General features: G+C 43.6%; 1 protein-coding gene across 2 annotated transcripts in view; it reads right to left on the bottom strand.

The window, feature by feature from the left end:
- Window positions 1-19,742, bottom strand: part of ATAD2B (ATPase family AAA domain containing 2B) — a 167,184-nt gene that overhangs the window by 112,753 nt on the left and 34,689 nt on the right. For both annotated transcript variants that reach the window (XM_024194058.3, XM_024194057.3), the window contains exons 7-9: window positions 16,670-16,786; window positions 15,254-15,329; window positions 1,732-1,830 (exon numbers count right to left, since the gene is read on the bottom strand). In XM_024194058.3, coding sequence (XP_024049826.2) covers window positions 1,732-1,830; window positions 15,254-15,329; window positions 16,670-16,786 — 292 coding nt within the window. The remainder of the gene's footprint in view (window positions 1-1,731; window positions 1,831-15,253; window positions 15,330-16,669; window positions 16,787-19,742) is intronic.

Below are 19,742 nucleotides of genomic sequence, written 5' to 3' on the forward strand. Positions count from 1 at the left end.
GAGCCAAAGTTTGCTGACCCCTGAATTATAGGGTCAGCTTATGAACGAGTTATAAAAATTTTCCATTTTTACTTATCCATCTTGGGGGGGGGGGGGGGCGTCAGCTTATAAATGAACCGGCTTATGATAGAGTATATACGGTAATTAATCCCCAATGTGAGGAAATTTGACCTACAACGATTTTAACTTGTGCATGCACTTGTTTAGCTTCTTTATGAAGTATAAAGAAGCCCTAAAAACCTTATCTAAGGAGACATGATATGAGGAAGAATACAAACACAGATGGAACAGACTGGGAGCCAGGAGGACAAAGGTTACTAATATAAGACATAAAGAGCTCTTAGCCGATTTTGCACAACTTTTTTTTTTTTAATATATTAAAGCATTCTGGTTCTTAAAGGTTTTGTTCATTTGTTTGTTTTTAATGGTTTCAAGGTTCTTCAGGATGGAAGAGGGAGAGAAAGGAATGGCACAGTGGTGAGAAGAGGATGACGATGATCAGCAGAAGGAAGAGGAGATGGAGACAGAGAGCTTTGCTGACTCACAGTTTCTGTACTGATATAGTTAAAGTAGCACAACCCTCTAGCATCAGCACAGTTATATCAATATTTAGATGTTTATCTTGGTATTACTTGTAGAGATCCAAGAATTGTGTTTGGATCTGTGCTTAGAAGGAGAGGAAGGGAGGAGACAGGGAGTTCAAGGTAGAGGGATAGAGGGGACAAGCGGGAATGAATGAGGGAAAGCAAGATGGAGAGGAGCGTGGAGGGTGAGGAGGAAGTATGGGGGAGGGAGAGTATTGTATTGGTAGGTGACGCTGCCAGACTGGGTAAGAACAGATCTGTTGGAAAGGGTGGAGAGTGTCCATTTAAAATGCAAGTAGAAGTCTGAAGAATATGACACGAGAAAGGTTTGGTGGGCACCCAGTGTCACGGCTGGAAAAGACCTCCAGGGGGACGGGGCTTTAAGACAACTCCCAGAACTGTTACCGCTTGTCTACATCCTACATAAGTATAAGCAATGAAGAGGGTCTTGGCGCCCCAGACAGCCCCCCAGTCTAGTAACAGGACCCATTCAACCCCATCTGATAAAAAGAGGAATTTGTTAATTTCTTTGTTAAGTTATCACCACGGTATCTTTTACATCTTAGATAATTGTTGAGCAGGAGCTAAGTAAGAGCATTTTTTTATGTTTGGGATGCACATGGTATTACAGTGATAGGAAGGGGTGGAGGAGGAGGAAGAGAGGTGGTATTTGGAAGAGCTATTGTTTTAACTCCCTCCAAAACTAATTAAAAAAGAAAACACCAGAGTAACCCTGGTTCTTTACACGTTCAATGAAAATCCATTTTTAATTGATACAAAATTTGGTTAACAGTGTCTTACATAGACCTTTATTTGGGTTTTCTTCTTTACTTTATAATCTGCACTGTTTATAACTATCTACTCATAAGACTTCAGTATTATATTGTAATATTTGTTCAGTTATATACTTGTATATTATATACATTATATTGTAATATTTGTTCAGTAACTAAAACAAGCCCCCCCATATTCTTCTGTTGTAAGTTAAATTTATTGAAGTTTCATAAGTAAGAAGTAACTTTTCTAAATAGTTTGCTGAATCAAACTATCACTTTTCACACTGACTAGAATATTACACCATAATTCTGATTTTTCCTGCCAGGCCCATATAAACTGGCCCTCACAAAGACTCAGCAAGTTGTGATACCTGTTCCTTGCTCTGGCCATGCTCTTAGACTTTCTCCTTTCAAAGCGTTCTTCGTCTGAAGAGGTTGTATCACTGCTATGAATGGCATGTTTCTTTCTCCTATTTAAAGAACAAAATAAACATGCAGCTAATAATGCATTTCACTTTTTTAAAATGTTAAAACAAAATAAAAAGGATTTATGTAACAGCACTGTTCAAGTCTAGCAGACATTTTAGCAACTTTTTGTTCCATAAATAGTTGACATATCAAAACAATCTGTGAGGGAAATTTCTGTCTTCTTATATTGTTCCACAGATGTCTGATTCCAACTTGAACATTTCTGAGAGGGAAGAAAGCCCTAGGGACATGTGGCTCATTCCACATCACCAAAATGGAAAAGTGAGCTATAATATCAAACTTTTTCAGAGTTTAAGGTTTCTAATGGACCTGTCATCTGATAAAACCTCCAAGCTACATCGCTCATCTCTCTCTGAAGCTAATAGAACAAAAACATCAAGAGTGTAACATCTTAGCTATTTAAATTCCTTCTTTTTAAATTCCAAAGTTCTTTTAAGTCTTATAGTCAGTTTCTTTTTCTAAACGCTTTTCATACTGAACATTAAAATATTTTTAGAAATTGTTTATATTGTACTTGCAATTCTGAAGTAAAGAAAAATAAAATGTGCAATACAGGTTATTCTTCAAAATCCATACAGGTAACTTCTCTTCCTTTTAGTACAGTACAGTAATCTAGAGAACTCTTTGAAAAGATTGGGAGCTGTATTATATCCTAGACATAAACATATAAAAATAGACAAATGCAGTTTGAATTTAGGCTGCTAAAAAAAAGTTGTTTCATTTATATTTGTATGAAATAACAGAAGCATCTGGCTGCTGGACAGAGTAGCCAGAGATGTAATTCTCAAGGATCTCTCAGTGGATATAGAATTCCATCACCTATATGAATATGGTATTCTGTATTTGTTCAGCTATTCTAGCTGAGACACAAATAAAGCCAGCCAAGTTCAACAGTCTGACCACCAAGAGAAATCAGACAGGAAAGTATGTCACTATGGTGAGTTTTTATGGAAGACTCTACAACAGCATTAAACAGGATAAAATGGAAAGGCAAAATAGACCAGAAAAAGTTGCAGGGAGGCAGTGATCAGTGTCTTTGGTATCCCTGCCATAAATTTGGAATCTAAGAGAAATTAATACCATCTTAAAGAGGATGATGGCTTAAATATATAATGCCTCCAACCTGTCTTTTTTCTTACCGACACAAGGAAAGTACAGAGAAGAAATGGTTACTTATCCTGTGCAGCAACAGTGGTTCTTTGAGACGTCTCTCTCTATGGGTGCTCCACTCTAGGTGTGCTAGCACCCCCTGCGCCTTTGATTGGAGATTTCTCATAGAGGAGTTTGTTAGGCCTGCACATGCATGCTAGTCAGCCTCATGCCGTTTTTACGCAGCACTGCACAGGCCAACCGACCTCAGATCCTTCTCTACCGCAAAGCTCCATAGCAGAGAACTCCAATGCAGAGGGGAAGGAGGGTGGGTAGTGGAGCACCGATAGGGACCCACATCTTGAAGAACCACAGTTACTCCACAGGGTGAGTAACCATTTCTTTGAGTAGTATCCCTACGGGTGCTCCACTCTAGTGACTACCAAGCAATTCCCTTTAAGGCAGGGGCAGCTTCGGAGTCGAGTCCAGTACCAAAGAAACTACAGCCTAGCCAAACACAGTATCAGCAGTGTCACAAGTTTTAGCATAGTGTTCAGCAAACGTATGTATAGACACCCAAGTAGTAGCCTCACATATCTCAATATGGGAATATTCTTGAGGAATGCCATAGAGGTGGAAATGGACCTTGTAGAATGAGTATCTATATTCAAAGGTGTTTGAATATCGCAACATTCGTAGCTAGAATTAGTGGAGCCAGATATCCACTTGGAAAGTTTTTGATTAGAGATTGCAGACCCTTTTGACTTATCTGCTTGCAAGGAAAATTATCTGTGGGTCTTTCTGAAAGGTTTTGTCCTATCCACACAGAAGGACAGGGCTCTCCTGATGTCCAGGGTGTGCAGGAGTGCCTCCTGGTTATCTAGATGCAGTTTGGGTTGGAAGACTGGCAGGTGAATGGGTTGGTTAATATGAAACTCAGAAGAAACTTTAGGTAAAAATTTGGGATGGGGTTGCAGTGTGATCTTGTCCTTAAAAAAAAAAAAAAAAAAAAAAAAAAAAAATCCTGTAAAAGGGGGCATGCCATCAGGGCTCCTATTTTCCCAACCTGTCATGTCAATGTGATGGATATCAGGAATGCCTTCTTCACTGATGAACAGAGCAGTGAGCAGGTAGCCATCAACTCAAACAGTAGACTTCTGAGGCATTTACAGACCAGAATGAGGTCCCAATCAGGAGCTGGACTGGTGGATAGAGGTTTCCAAGTCCCCAGAGGAATCTCGCTGATGTTGGATCAGCAAAAACAGAACAACCCTCTATTGGGAGGGTGAAAAGCCGTGATGGCTGCCAGGTAGACTCTTATGGAGCTCATCAATAGTCCTGAACTTTTGAGTCAGGATGTAGTCTAGTATATTTTACAGCAATGAGGTCACACCAACAGACAAATCTGTAGCCGGCGGCGCCCCTCCTCCCCCCACACCTTTGCTCTTTCAAGTCCAGTCTGCACAGTTTCCTGTTATGCTGTAACAAAGCCACAAGCAGCAGAAGCTCCCCAGTGATGTTAGATGCTTTCTTAAAGCTGCATTGCTCTATATTACCAATTGTATTCATGCAGTTAATGTAAGGAGTGAGTGAGACAGTGAATGTGACAGCCAATGGCAAAACAAAGAAGCAAATATCGCTGTTTATGGAACCACGGTATTATCTTGGTAAAGGTATAAATCTCAAGACCGGTGGCCAGGTAGAGTACCAATAAGGAAATGTAACAGCACGCTAAACTTGGGAACGGAACGGAAGCCCTCCTGCAGATCCGAAGGGACTTCGGTGACTCTTGTAGCCTCGCGGCCTATCTCTGGGCAGCTGACGCCTGGCCAGCCTCAGCCACCAGCAAATTCAAAACCAACACCCGCACTTGCAGCCTGCCAGCATGAATGAGTTGTGTTTGTGTCTGAGTATAATTGCGCAAATAAGGGAAACAAATCAACCCTCAGTGCTGCTCGAGTTCGACCTTTGTCTGTGTTTATTTCTTGCCTGGTTCCAAGAATGGGTAACAAAATCTTGTCCATTTTTAAGAGTCTGTGTAGCAAGTAGACTGTTTCCTGCTTTGTAGTAGTACTCTTTTTACTTCCTCTGAGCAGGTAAGTCTCTAATCCTGTGAATCATCTACCAATCATGTTTTGAGAAGCAGCACTGTGAGATTGGGGTGAAGGATCATCCCACCTTCCTGGGAGAGGAAATGAGGAGCAGCATGAAGAGTGATCGGTGACCAAACAGCCAGCTGTATCAGGTAAGGAAATCACGTTTGTCTGGGTCAAGTCATAACTATTAGTATGACTCTTGCTTTGTCTTTTCTTTTTATTTTGAGCATAACTTTGGCTTTTAGAGGAGTTGGTGGGAATGTACACAGGAGAGTTGACGACCAATGAAGGTGAAAATCATCCCCCAAGGATTTGTGACCCAGTCCACCTCTTGAGCAAAACTGGGTACATGTCTTGTTTAACTCTGTGACAAACAAGTCTATCTGAGGGGTGCCTCATTGACGGAATATGTGGTGTCATATGCTGGGGTCTATTTCCCCACTCATGGTCTCGGAAGAAGCACCTGCTGAGTTCATCCATGGTCACATTCTCAACCCCTGCGAGATAGTCATCACAGTGGCCTATCTGGTTGCATATGCACCAATTTCAAAGCTTGACAGTCTTGGCGCAGAAGGAAGGGGATCTTGCTTCTCCTTGCCAACTGATGTAAAACATGCATGATATGTTGTCCGTTATGACCTTTATGTGTTTGACCCTGATAAATGGTAAAAACTGGAGACAGGGGCATCTGACTGCTCTGAGTTCCAGGAGGTTGTGTAGCAGCATGGTCTCTTGCAGTGTCCACTCATCCTGGGTCGCGTGAGTGTTTAGATGCACTCCCCACTTTAGCAGAGAGGCATCCATCACTATGATGACCGTCCGTTGCGGCAGGATGTGCAAATGGAACTCCTGCACACACATTGTGATGGTCTTTCCATCAGTTGAGGGATTGTTTTACAGAAGTAGGTATGGAAAGAAGCCTTTCGGTGAAAACCTAAACGGTGTCTGGTGAATAAACAGTTCTGAGACACCCTTGAAGGCAGCGCATTCTGAGTTTTCTGTGACAAAGGTGCTGGCTGCCACGTGCCCCAGCAACTGAAGACTGTTCTTGACTGGAGTTTGGGGGCTGAACTTATCTATGTTGGCTATGCTGGAAAGGGCCACAAAGCTGTGCAGAGGAAGGTAGGGTCTTCCTGTTACTGAATCAAGATGTACCTGCACGGGGTCAAAGTGAATTTTTGAATGTTCAATTGCATGCCGAATTCGTGGAAGAGATCTATCACCTCAGAAGTTACCTGAGCCACCGGTTCCAGGGAGCGACCTTTCAGTAGCCACTTGTCCAGGTTTGGGACTACTAAAATACCTTTCCTATGGCTGCACTGCTACTTCTGACATAACTTTTGAAAAGTGCCTCGGGGCAGACGAGTCAAAAGGGGTGCACTCAGTATTGAAAGTGGTCCTGGCCAACAGTGAAACGTAGGTGTGACGTTGGCAGACCAGAGTGTATTCAGTCCAATTCACTTGTATATTATAGATCAAAGTGATTGCTGAACGTAGAAGAGTGCATTTGATGTTTAGACTTCATGAAACTAATAGGACGTTACTTGCATTGTTTTCACTCGTCCTGTTATAATGCAGTAGCAAACATTCACATTGTGTATACCCATGTAACTAAAATAACCCATCAAAGAAGGACTGTGGAATGCTAATGAAGGACTTCAACAGAAAAGTGCTAATTCCAAAGGAAGTGGCCATTGTGTGTGATAACCAGAGGTCAAAGACACTGTCATAACTATAAAGGGAAGGGTAACAGCCCTCCTGTGTAGAATACTATAAAATCCCTCCTGGCCAGAGACACCAAAATCCTTTTACCTGTAAAGGGTTAAGAAGCTCAGGTAACCTGGCTGACACCTGACCCAATAAGGGGACAAGATACTTTCAAATCTTGGTGGGGGGAAGGCTTTTGTTTGTGCTCTTTGTTTTGGGGGTTGTTCGCTCTTGGGACTAAGAGGGACCAGATATCAATCCATGCTCTCCAAATCTTTCTGAACAAGTCTCTCATATTTCAAACTTGTAAGTAACAGCCAGGCAAGGCGTGTTGGGTTTATCTTTGTTTTCTCAAATTATAAATGTTCCTTTTGCTAGAGGGTTTACCTCTGTTTGCTGTAACTTTGGACCTAAGGCTAGAGGGGGTTCCTCTGAGCTCTTTGAATCGGATTACCCTGTAAAGTTATTTTCCATCCTGATTTTACAGAGATGATTTGTACCTTTCTTTATTTAATTAAAAGCCTTCTTTTTAAGAACTTGATTGATTTTTCCTTGTTTTAAGATCCAAGGGGGTTGGATCTGGACTCACCAGGAATTGGTGGGGGGAAAGGAGGGGGAATGGTTAATTTCTCCTTGTTTTAAGATCCAAGGGTTTGGATCCGTGTTCACCAGGGAATTGGTGGAGAAGTCTCTAAAGGCTACCCAGAGAAGGGTTATAGTACTTGGGAGGGAGATATTCCGGGGGGGGAGGGGGGGGGGGGGGGGAGGAGAGGTAGACAGAGTTTCCCAAATAACTCAAATAATTTGGGTGGTGGCAGCAAAAGCAGATCTAAGCTGGTAGTTAAGCTTAGAGGTTTTCATACAGGTCCCCACATCTGTACCCTAGAGTTCAGAGTGGGGAAGGAACCTTGACAGACTCAAAGTGCATTCCTCACTCACTGCCATCAAAGGAAAAGCCCACATGGGCTCGGCTTGTTTTCTGTCAGAAGAAGTTATAAGTATGGATTCAAGGAAAGATCTTTCATCTCTATCTGGACTCTTACAGGGAAATGTACCAGATGCAAAACAGAGGTCCACAGAGACAATCTGGGTACCCTAAAAAGACTGCAACCATTTGGAATTACAAACTGTGACTCACCTGGGGGGACAGCTCAGTGGTTTGAGCATTGGCCTGCTAAATCCAGGGTTGTGAGTTCAATCCTTGAGGGGGCCACTTAGAGATTTGGGGCAAAATCAGTACTTGGTCCTGCTAGTGAAGGCAGGGGGCTGGACAAAATGACCTTTCATGGTCCCTTCCAGTTCTATGAGATATGTATATCTCCACATATTTTTTTTTATTTTAACCTCTCAATAACTCTCATTTCCTTTTCTTAGGTAATAAATCTTTAGTTAATTTACTATAGAATTGGTTGCCAGTGTTGTCTTTGTTTTAAGATCTGGAGTACCAATTAATCTGGGGTAAGCGACTGGTCTCTTGGCACTGGGAGCAACCTGATGTGGTGTGATTTTTGGTTACACTGACCATTATCACCAAGTTCAGTTTGTCTGAGTGGCAAGATAGACTGGAGAGTTTAAAGGGATTGACTGTGACTCCATAGTAAGACTGGTATAGCTAATGATCCAACCAGCAGACCAAATTCAGTGATGAATCCTGTTCACATGCCACCTGAGGCATGTTGCACATAAGCTAAGAAGACATTACTGGCTTGATGAAATCTAATTAAAGAATGTACCACCAGCTTGGAATGTCTGCCCTGTTTTCTGGCAGTCTGCCCTGAGGCAGGCACTCTCAGTTGTGAGCCACTCCAGACAGCAAGAATAGTTTGTGGGTGGGTGGATCACAATATGGAAATATGCATCTTGAAGGTTGAGGGCTAAAAACCAATCCCCTTACTCTAGTGACAGGATAATCACCGCAGGTGTCAGCATTTTGAATTTGTGCGCATTCACATAGGTGTTGAGTAGCCTCAAATCTGGGATAGGTCTTCAACCTCCACACTTTTTTGGTACCAGGAAATATCTTGAATAAAACCCCTTTCCTCTGTGGTGCATGGGGTTTGGTTCTATAGCTCCCAAGTGTGAGAGAGTCTATTTCTTGATGAAGCAAGCTCTCATGAGAGGGGTCTCTGAAAAACAACAGGGAATGGGGATTTGTTGGTTAAAGTGGATGGTGTATCCTGTTGAGATGATCTCCAAAACCCACTTGTCTGTAGTGACTGACTTCCAAGCCCTCCTGAAGTGGTAAAGGCGGTCAAGGCAGGTGACTCAGTGCAGCTGGAGAGGATGCGGATGGTAGTTCAGGCCCTCAACCAGCCTGTCAAAATTGCTGCTTGGAGGTGGAAGGGTGCGATGTGGGAGGCTCAAAAGTAGACTGTTTCCTTCGCTGGAATCTCTGTATCTTTTGATGCTGTTCACATGGCTTCTGGGAGGTAAGGAATTGAGCAGGATGGGATCTCTGAGCTGTCTGGGACTTGTTGAGCTCTCTCTTGTAGGTGGGTGTATAAATACCAAGAGAAAGTAAGGTATCCCTAGAGTCTAACGTTTGCAGAGATTTATCCATGCTGTCCACAAACAACTTAGACCCACCAAAAGGAAGGTGCTCCACCATATTCTGGACCCCTTTTAGAAATCCGGAGAGTTCAAGCCAGAAAGTCCTGGCTTGTAGCGATCAGATGGGCGGCAGTATCAGCGGCATCGAGGAAGGCTTGTAGACATATTGCAGAGGGCCAGCTACTTGCCAGAACAACTGCATTAAGTTGATCCCTGAGCTCTGCTGGTAGGTGGTCAACAAAAGAGTTTTGGTATATTTTTGTGATTGAATTTTGCCATTTGCACCTGGTAATTGGCAATTCTAAATTGGAAGGACACTGAGGAATAAGATTTCCTCCTCAGTAGGTCTAGACATTTGTGGTCTTTTTCACAAGGCATGTTTTTAGCATAGTGCTGCCTTTCATGTTCATTAACTGCATCGACTGCCAAGGAGTTACGTGAGGGATGAGAAAATAAAAATTCGGAGTCCTCTGCTGGGACATAATACCTCTTATCCACTCTCTTGCATGCAGTAACTGGAGTGTGCCAGTTGATTTTCGCTGGGTCCAGAAGAGCTTCATTGACAGGCAAAGCTAAGTGGGCAGAGGTAGGTGAATAGAGGATATCAAGCAGCTTATGATGAGGTTCTTTAACCTCCTGGAGAGAGAACTGCAAGGAGTCAGCAATTCTCTTGACCAGAACCTGGAAGTGCTTAACATCATCCACCAAGGATGGAGGAAGAATCATCCAGAGATGATGATGAAATATTAGGAGAGACCTCTTCATCAGTATTAGTGGCCTGCTCCTCAAAAGATTCCGCTTGAGGGTCGTGTCTCCTGAAGGGAGCAAGTGATGCAGGTTGCCTCTCTCTGAGGAGTGATGATTAGGGCCTTACCAAATTCACGGCCACGAAAAACACGTCACAGACCGTGAAATCCAGTCTTTTGCGCGCTTTTACCATCTACTATACCGATTTCACAGGGGAGACCAAAGTTTCTCAAATTGGGGGTCCTGACCCAAAAGGGAGTTGTAGGAGGGTCGCAAGGTTCTTTTAGGGGGGATTGTGGTATTGCCACCCTTATGTAGTAAGATGAGGCCCTGAAACAAACTCTTGTGTCAGAGGCCCAGTCTGAGGCCTGAAGCCTGAACTAAAGTACTTCCAGGCATTGCTAAGCAAAAGCTGGGCTGTGAGCCAGAGGCAGGCCCCACTCACAGAAGTTGGCGAGAAGAGGGTTGTTAGAAGCAGGTGCATTCACATGCAAGTACTAATAAGAGGAACTTGTGCCAAGATGGCACCTGGACATCCCGATACGAGGACACTCCACAGAGATAACAAGGAACAGGCAGGTGCATCTTAAAGACAGGGTCAAAAGGACAGCATGATGGATAGATCTGTTTGTTTGAAACAACATGATCAAAGGGGGAGACAGCACCCTAATGAGCCAAGGGACTGTACCTCAATATGTCAGTAGGGATGAGTAATCTGTCCTGTAACTGTATAAAAGTAGGTCCCGGAGTGCACAGCTTTGTCTGGCCTAGGGGGCAGTGGAAAGTCCTGCCACTGACTGAGCCGGTCCACTGCCAGGGGACACAAATTCATAGTATGGTCTTGTAGAGTCTACGGGAAACTATTACTGTGCTTCGTTTGACAATAAACCTGACTAGGGTTCCTTCGCGCCTTACTAGAGTCTGTGGTCTTTGGGGGTTCTCTCAGGGTTTGCTGTGTCAGCTATCTGCGCAGAACTGGGGCAGCACACAGAGGGAACACATACGCAGCTGACTGTTATCATCGAACACGAACAGAGCACCACACCAGCAGTTACTGACAACACCTTATTTCTGTGCTGACTTCAGAGCTGGGTGGCTGGAGAGTGGCAGCAGTTGGCTCTCTGAAGGCAGGACGCCAGCAGCAGCGGAAAAGTAAGCGTGGCAATGCCATACAATGCCATCCTTACTTCTGTGCGGCTGCTGGCGGTGGCTCTTTCTTCAGAGCTGGGCTTCCGGCCAGCAGCCACCACTCTCCAGCTGCCCAGCTCTGAAGGCAGCACCGTCATCTGCAGCAGCGCAGAAGTAAGGGTAGCAGTACCGCAACCCCTCCAACAATAACCTTGCGAGCCCCCACAATTCCTTTTTGGGTTAGGACCCCTACAATTAAAACACTTTGAAATTTCAGATTCATGAAATCATGAAAAATGCTATTTTTAAAATCCTAGGACCATGAAATTGACCAAAATGGACCATGAATTTGGTAGGGCCTACTGATGCGCAATGCCCTGGAGAATTGTTGGCAATAGGCCAGCCAAAGGTCTCAATATGGCCAAGGAGGTGCATAAGGTGGAGGTGGCACCCACAGGTGCTCATACTAGTGAGATGTTGGTTGCAAATTTGTACCACGAGTAGTTATAGTTTCAATCAGAGACTTCTATAGGAGTGAGAGAACCCTGAGTTGATATTTGAGACACCAAGGCAAGGTCTTCATCAGCATCCTTTTCCTCAAACTCACTCTGGAATGATGGTGCGCCTGGAGATCTGAGGTGAAACCACTGGTACTGGGTGAACCTCAGGCGAGGGCGCTAACAGTACCGTGGGTCTCGGGTGCTCCAAGGGAAGTGTATTCGGAGCCTGAGAGGGCTTCTTCAATATTGAGGAAGAGTTCTTTTTGCCATCTTGGTCTGCTAACAGTACTAATGATTAAAGAAAGCTTTGCAGTCTTTCAGTCTAACAGTGCTCTGGGTACCTGAGGAACCAGCAGACTCATGGGTACCCAATTGGAGAGCAGATGGTGCCAGAGTGGCTGAAGACAGACAGACAGACAGACAGACAGACAGACAGACAATCTTGGCTTTTTAGAGGTAGATTCCCTACCTGGTGAGCCCAGGGCATGGCCCTCAGAGGACTTCTGAGAGGAGTCTTGCGTCTTCCTCTTAGATGCCCTGGAGGAGTGGGGCTCCGATATTATGGAGGCAGAAAATTTGCTTGGAGACCAGTGTACAGGTGGGAACTCTTGGCCCAGGTCACAAGCCAGGCATAGAGAGCTCTCAGTCATGAGGAGACAAAGTTTTATCTCCCTGTTTTTTTCTGGCTCTGGATTTCAGTGCCAGACAGATGTGTGTTTCCCCAAGGCAACAGATGCAGCAGGAGTGCCCATCACTTACCAGGTTCACCTCCCAGCACAACAGACAACATTTGAAGCTGGGAGAACTGGGTAGAACATCCCAGTGAACAAGGTCTAAATATAATATATAATAGAGAATTTTTTATTTATTTTTTTTAAACTAGGAAGCCAAAACTACTACTACTTACTAAATAACTAAACCAAGGGTTCTCAAGCTTCATTGCACCGCGACCCCCTTCTGACAATAAAAATTACTTCACGACCCCAGGAGGGGGGACCGAAGCCTGAGCCTGCCCAAGCCCGAGCCCCACTGCTCCGGGCAGGGGGACCAACCCTGAAGCTCAAGGGCTTCAGCCCCAGGCAGGGGGCCTGCAACCTGAAACCTGCCACCCAGTGCTGAAGCCCCAGGCTTTGGCTTCCGCCCTGGGTAGTGAGGCTCAGGCTTCAGCAAGTCTAAGCCAGTCCTGGCAACCCCATTCAAAGGGGGTTGTGACCCACTTTGGGGTCCTGACCCACAGTTTGAGAACCGCTGAACTAAACTAATGCTAAGAACTAACTACTAGAATAAGAAATGAGGACAAAGTTGAGGAAATCTCAACGGGGATAACTGCCAGAGCTCCGTCTCAGGCCGCAGTGGTTGAGAAGAACTGAGGCAGTTTGTCAGTGCGGTACTACATAACGAAGACATGGGCACGGGCCTAACTAGCACACATACACAGGCCAAATGGACACTGCTATGAGAAATCTCCGATCAGAGGCATAAGGGGAGCTAGCACACCCAGATTGGAGCACCTATAGGGACACTATTCACAGAAGAACATCTGTTCAAGAAATGCTTTATCAACATTTTATTTAAAGAGATAAAACTAGTTGGCTGGAACTAATGGACAAAACCCTTTTTAAAATCAGATCTTTAAAAACCACATTTTTTATCTTACAAACACAGGAAATTATTAAAACAAAGAATTTTAAGCATTATTTATTTGTTTCCCATATTCGCACTCTTTGCTCTTCTGTGAGCTTGGACAAGAAAACTGTCAATTTCAATGTGGTCTACAATCAGTTTCTACTTCATTTCACTTAAAAGGTAGAACAGTATCATGCTATTATATTTGGGTTGCAAACACCACAGGAGGCCTTTTTGTTTAAAAAAAATATCCTATTAATTTCAGTTCGTAGAAAGCTCATTTTTACAAACTCTAAGGTCGGGCTCTAATTGTGTGCCTGAGTTTACAAAAAAATTGCTCAAGGCTTTGGAGTTCAACTTACTATACACCAGTTTTACCTGGCAATAGAGCAAGTCAAAAAAACAAAATAAATTAAAAAAAAAATCTTTTCTGTTTATTGACATTTGGATCAACTCTTCTTGGAAGAAATTTTAACTATAACAGAACAGAAAATATGATTGCTTTTTTTTTTATTGTATTTTGTTTCCTTTATTTCTTCAGTACAGAGGGAAATTTGCTGCTTTAAAAGACGTAACAGGCTGTGGGACTATAAAATTGCAGTGTAGATGTTCGGGCTTGGCACTATCGGGTCCCAGAGCCCAAGCTCCAGCCCATGCATCGACACTGCAATTTTATAGTCCCACAACCTGGGACCCACGAGCCCAAGTCAGCTGACACAGGCCAACCATGGGTGTTTTATTGCAGTGTAGACATACCCTAATATAGCACTATTTAAGACTGCTACAGTATACAAATACACAGCTCTTTCAAAGAACCTGATTCACACCCGCTATTCCAGGCTTGGGCCTCCCTGAGCAGATTGCTTATAATTCATAGAATATCAGGGTTGGAAGGGACCTCAGGAGTCATCTAGTCCAACCCCCTGCTCAAAGCAGGACCAATCCCCAAACAGATTTTTGCACCAGATCCCTAAGTGGCCGCCTTAAGGACTGAACTCACAACCCTAGCTTTAGTAGGCCAATGCTCAAACCACTGAGCTATCCCTTCCCCCAATCACACAGAACTTCTACTTGGCATTATGAAACAACCATGACATTTATTTTCATTTGTTCCCTAATCAGAATGTGATCCTAAGGCACAATCCAAGACCCATATATTCATGTGCTCAAACTATGGAATTCATTTCCTCAGAAAGTGGCTGATGACAAGTACTTAAGATTCAATATGGGATTGGATATTTATAAGGCTATCAAGAATATCTAGATTTGTTACAATTAATAACAATTTTGGAAGGGATATTAAACCTTGTGCTTCAGGGCTTAAGAACAGGATGAGACCTATGTTGAGGTCAGGTTATCCCAAACCCACCTACTGCAATATTCTTACACCTTCCTCTGAAGCAGCTGATGCTGGGCTACTGTCAATAGACAGGATACAGGACTAGCAGGACCTTGGGTCTGTTCTAGTCTAGTAATTCCTAACGTTCCTATATACTTCTGCAATTAAAAGTTTTATTTCACACTAGACTGCTTCATACTGTTATTCAGATTAACTAACCATCTTCCCATGAAGGTATTCAGCAATCATTTTATTTATAACACCCTGATGCTATTATACTGATTTCTTTTTTTATTAATTATAGGAAAATTCAGCTAAATTGGTCTTCAATTATTTTCAGATAATACAAGAAACAACAGGTTACAAACAGAAGAGCTTTAAAAAAAAAAAAAAAAAAAGACTTAGGCCCCAAACCTGAAATGAGCTTTTCTATCTTACATAAGTTTTGGATGAACACAGGAGTCCACCTACATGAAGCTCACGGCAGGATGAAAGCCTTGCTTATTAAACCCAAAGAATCAGAAGTATCACCCAGAGACAGAAAGTTTCAAAATGAACAGCTAACAAAATGTGCTGAAGGAACACAAATATCTTCTACCTCCAAAAAGCTTGTGACATTTACCTGATATGGCTTCTTCTTGCAGGAGATCTGTGAATATCAAACAGTGCATTTTCCCTCTTTTTTTGATGAGCCGGCACTGAGAAAAAAAGGTCACAGTCTTGAAACATCAAATACAAAAAAGGGTAACCACATGACAATCTACTAAAAAAAACCACACTTATTTTCATTTATAACAAATCTAAACAAAAAAGTGCCTATCCTGAGCTCTAGGTGACTTTGCCGAAAATTAGAAATACCTCACCCAAAACCCAGAAAATAAGACCATAATGAAAATAAGCTCATCTATATCCCTCTTCCTCACAATCCTCATCTTTTATTGTGACCCTCTCGCTCCAAAAGCCATATGAAGAAATGGGCTTTGCAGCATACCCTCACTGTCAGAAGATTTGGATTATTTCAGATCAAGGGAAAGAATGAAAAAGATAGAGTGGTCTCCACGAGGGGCCTCCATTACCAGTTCCATCTCTTTTCAAACTCCTCAGCTGATTGCAGCTGTCACAATATAGCAGAGATAGAGAAGTGGTTTTTCAAATAGGCAGAATTCATGCCACCACATTCTGCAACAGCTTCAGTTTCCATGTTGTTTTAAGGTGTAATCTTATGTGCAGTGCACTGTGGTAGTTTAATTTTGAAGTGCTATATGAATGAACAGCAGCAAGGTCTATATCCAAAAGAAATAGTTGCAATCTCTTATCTAGACGAAGACTGGAAAATGCTGCTTGTGATAAACTAACAGCATCCAGTTACACACAGTAGTTATGAATGGTGGGCACGCAATCTCACTAAGAGGAACAAACTTAACCATCACCATATCTTCCATTCTGATTCCCCCAACCTACCAGGATCACCTTCTCCTTATCTAGATTGAGCTTTAACCAGTTAGCTCTTATCTATGTCCTCATCTACACCGGACTCTGAGCCAGGCATGCAACAGCACTAGGTAGGTCAGATTAGATAGTTATAGAATTGATACCACCACCACCGCCACACTGAATATACCAGAGTCTCTCTCTCATTAACCTTCTCAGATGCCTCGTATACATGTTGAACAAAAGGGGAAGCACGATGCAACCCTGTGGAACTCTGCATAGAAGCTCCCTTAGGGATGAAGAGCAATTATCCAACTTCTGTCCCCTTGTCCATTGTTCCGACCAAGGCAACACAATAGAGCAGAAGTGTGTGACCTTTGGCAAGTCACTTAACAAGTCTGTGGCAGGCCTTGGAATAAAAACTTTACTTTCCTCATGTCCAATTGCATGCTTTAACAATCTGAATGTTTATTCAGTAACCCAGAGAAACCAGAGCAAAACAGTTACAATACTTAACAGGGAAAAATCTATGGTATCTTTGAGCTCTATCGAAGAGCAAGTCCAGCTAATATGAGTAGAAAGGTCATCTATGGCCCTGATTCCTTACCTATTGGAGGTGCCTGGTACCTTTCCACAGTTTTTCTTTGCCTTAGATTATAAGGTCGATCATTTTCTTCTCCTTCTGCCTCTTCTACTTCTATATCTCCATCTTCCTCTTGAGATTCTAGAAAGAAAAAGCAAAAAACATTTTGAACAGTTCTATTACTTTATTTCACAGCAACCTTGCCCCTTTCACCCTTTCCCCAAAAATAAATCCACAAAATAAATTCTAAATGCATAAGGATCATTTTCTTCACTAATTAGAACAAACTAATCACCATTGGGGCCATTGGAAATCCGCAGGATGTTTTGCCAAATTCCCTACTGGCTTCTATAGGATTTTTTTGGAAAATCAGCAGGATATAACAATAATAAATGTAGTAGATTTCTATATATTTACAAAGTGGTTTTACATAAAATTAGTTTATTTTACCCAGTTGGGGGGTGGTTTTGTTTTTCACTTTAATAATAATAATCACTTGCCTACTTGAGATATGTGGCTGGTAAAATGAAGGCAGCTGGGAGACTAAAGAAGTTAGCCAGCTGGTGAGCATTTGTGGCCCAGCAATTTGTGGCCCACAAATTGTGGGGCACTTCTGTCTTACTGCTACTGATTAACTATGGTGAGCGAAGGGGACAAAAGAGAAGCACTTTCTGTGCTGGGAACTTGCTGACGAGCGTGGTAGGACTCTGGGTTGGATGCTGTGTTTTGAAATCTAGGCTTGGTTGCTGACTGTCTGAACAAGGTTGCCCTGCAGGTAGGTGAGTCAGCACCTGCTTTCTAGCAGGGCTCTTTGAAGAGAGAGCAGTACAGTTTTTTGTGAACAAGCCAGTGATTACAGACAGCCGAGTGTGATGGGCTGAGTCACCCATTATAGCTGCGTGTAAGGCCCAGGCTTTAACAAGCATGCAAGCTCCAAGTGGCTGGTAAGACAGATGGCTGGTGATGCAAAGGGAGTTAGCCAGATGGTATTTCTGGATCACTTCTGTCTTACTGCTATTGATTAACTTTGACCACTATCCCATGTCACTCATCCACGTGGGCACTAATGATACTACCAGGTATGACCTTGAGCAGATCAGCAGTGACTACAGGGCTCTGGGGGCAAGGGTGAAGTTTGTGTTCTTGTCCATCCTCATGGCTGAGGATAAGGTCCCAGACAGGGGGATATGCATCCTGGAGATTAATGCATATTGACACCATCTGTGCAACCAGGAAGCTTTCTCAACCATGAATGCTATTCCAGGAAGGACTGCTGGGAGGAGATGGGGTCCACCTACCAAGAAGAGGAAGAGCATCTTCAAGTGCCAAATCACCCACCTACCTACAACTCATATTACCCGACATGGAGAGAATTTTGAGCCCTGACCAAGATGGCTTTTGCCAAGGCCATAGCACATGCGACCAAGTACTCGCACTGACCACATTTGTTGAAAATGGCTTCCAGAGAAACTTGAAAACAGGCGCTGTTTTCATCGATCTAACAGCAGCATATGATATGGTATGGCACACTGGCCTGCTCGTGAAGGTATCATGAGTCCTGCTACCTTTGGTCACAGGAGTCGTTGAACTGTTCCTCTGCGATAGGCAGTTCAGAGTCCATATGGGGGAGAAGACAAGTGCTTGGAGATGAGAGAGCAATGGATTACCCCCCAGAGCTCTGTGCTTTCTCCAACCCTGTTCAACCTTTACATCAATGACCTGCCAATAACGGAATCATGAAAGTTCATTTACGCAGATAACATCTGTTGTAGTACCCAGGTCCAGACATTCCACGAGTTTGATGCCACCTTAAACCAGGACATGGTAAAGTTAGCTGACTACTGTAAGACTTGGCGCCTCCAGCCAAGCGTCATAAAAACAGTTTCTAGTTTGTTCCATCTTCATCACACCAGTGCAACCCGTGAACTGAATGTTTATCAGAATGGTCAAAAAGTGAAGCATGAAGTAGAACCGGTCTATCTAGGTGTGACCTTAGACTGCGCACTGAATTATCATGTCCACCTGAAGAAGACAGTAGCTAAAAGTTAAGATGCGCAACAATCTTCTTAGCAAACTGGCAGGTTCGTCATGGGGTGCTCATGCTCCAACTCTGCGGACATCAGCTCTTGCACACCAGTTTAGAGTCGATCATCACACACCAAACTGGTGAATACGCAATTACATGCCGCCATGCGTATCATCTCCGGCACCCTGTGTCTGACTCCACTCCCATGGCTTCCAGTTCTGAGCAATATTGCGCCTCCTCATATAAGATGAGAGGTTGCCACTGGCAAGTTACTGGAGAAAGTATGCGCCAACTCAAGCCTGCCGCTGCACAATAACCTTTTTAATAATAATGTACTAATAATAGAATATATGGAGATATCCTATCTCCTAGAACTGGAAGGGACCACGAAAGGTCATCGAGTCCAGCCCCCTGCCTTCACTAGCAGGACCAAGTACTGATTTTGCCCCAGATGCCTAAGTGGCTCCCTCAAGGACTGAACTCACAACCCTGGGTTTAGCAGGCCAATGCTCAAACCACTGAGCTATCCCTCCTCCTCCAACACCAGCTGCATGTTTGCCGTCATGTCGCCCATTATGGTCTCATCTGCCACGCCAGGATGTTAGGGTGGAAACACTCTGGCGAGAGGAATGGGTATCTGTTATAATCCGCAACCAGTTCCTCATCACCAACCCCACAATTTGCCCGCCTGGTTTTGACCTGCCCCGTCGCCAATGGTCCCTGTTGAACAGGTTCCGGACTGGGCAAGGTCTCTGTGCAGCTAACCAGTATCGCTGGGGCCTTCGTGACGGCCCTTTGTGCAGCTGCAGCACAACACAGATGATGACGCACATTGTCGATGAATGCCTGCTGACTAGGTTCAGTGGTGGCCTAGAAGAACTGCATCAAGCCACTGAAGATGCCATTGCTTGGCTAGACGACTATGTACACGCTAAATAAATAAGTGAGAAGAGTTTTAAACTAGGTTCAAAGGAGACGGGTGACAAAAGCCCACAGGTAAGCATAAAAAAGGCAACTAACAGAAGGCTAGAGGTTTGGGGGGAACCTTATGAGAGGGGGGCATGGAAAATT

The sequence above is a fragment of the Terrapene carolina genome, unplaced genomic scaffold, assembly GCF_002925995.2.
Source record: "Terrapene carolina triunguis isolate 2854851 unplaced genomic scaffold, T_m_triunguis-2.0 Scaffold42, whole genome shotgun sequence".
In the NCBI taxonomy this organism is placed as follows: domain Eukaryota; kingdom Metazoa; phylum Chordata; order Testudines; family Emydidae; genus Terrapene; species Terrapene triunguis.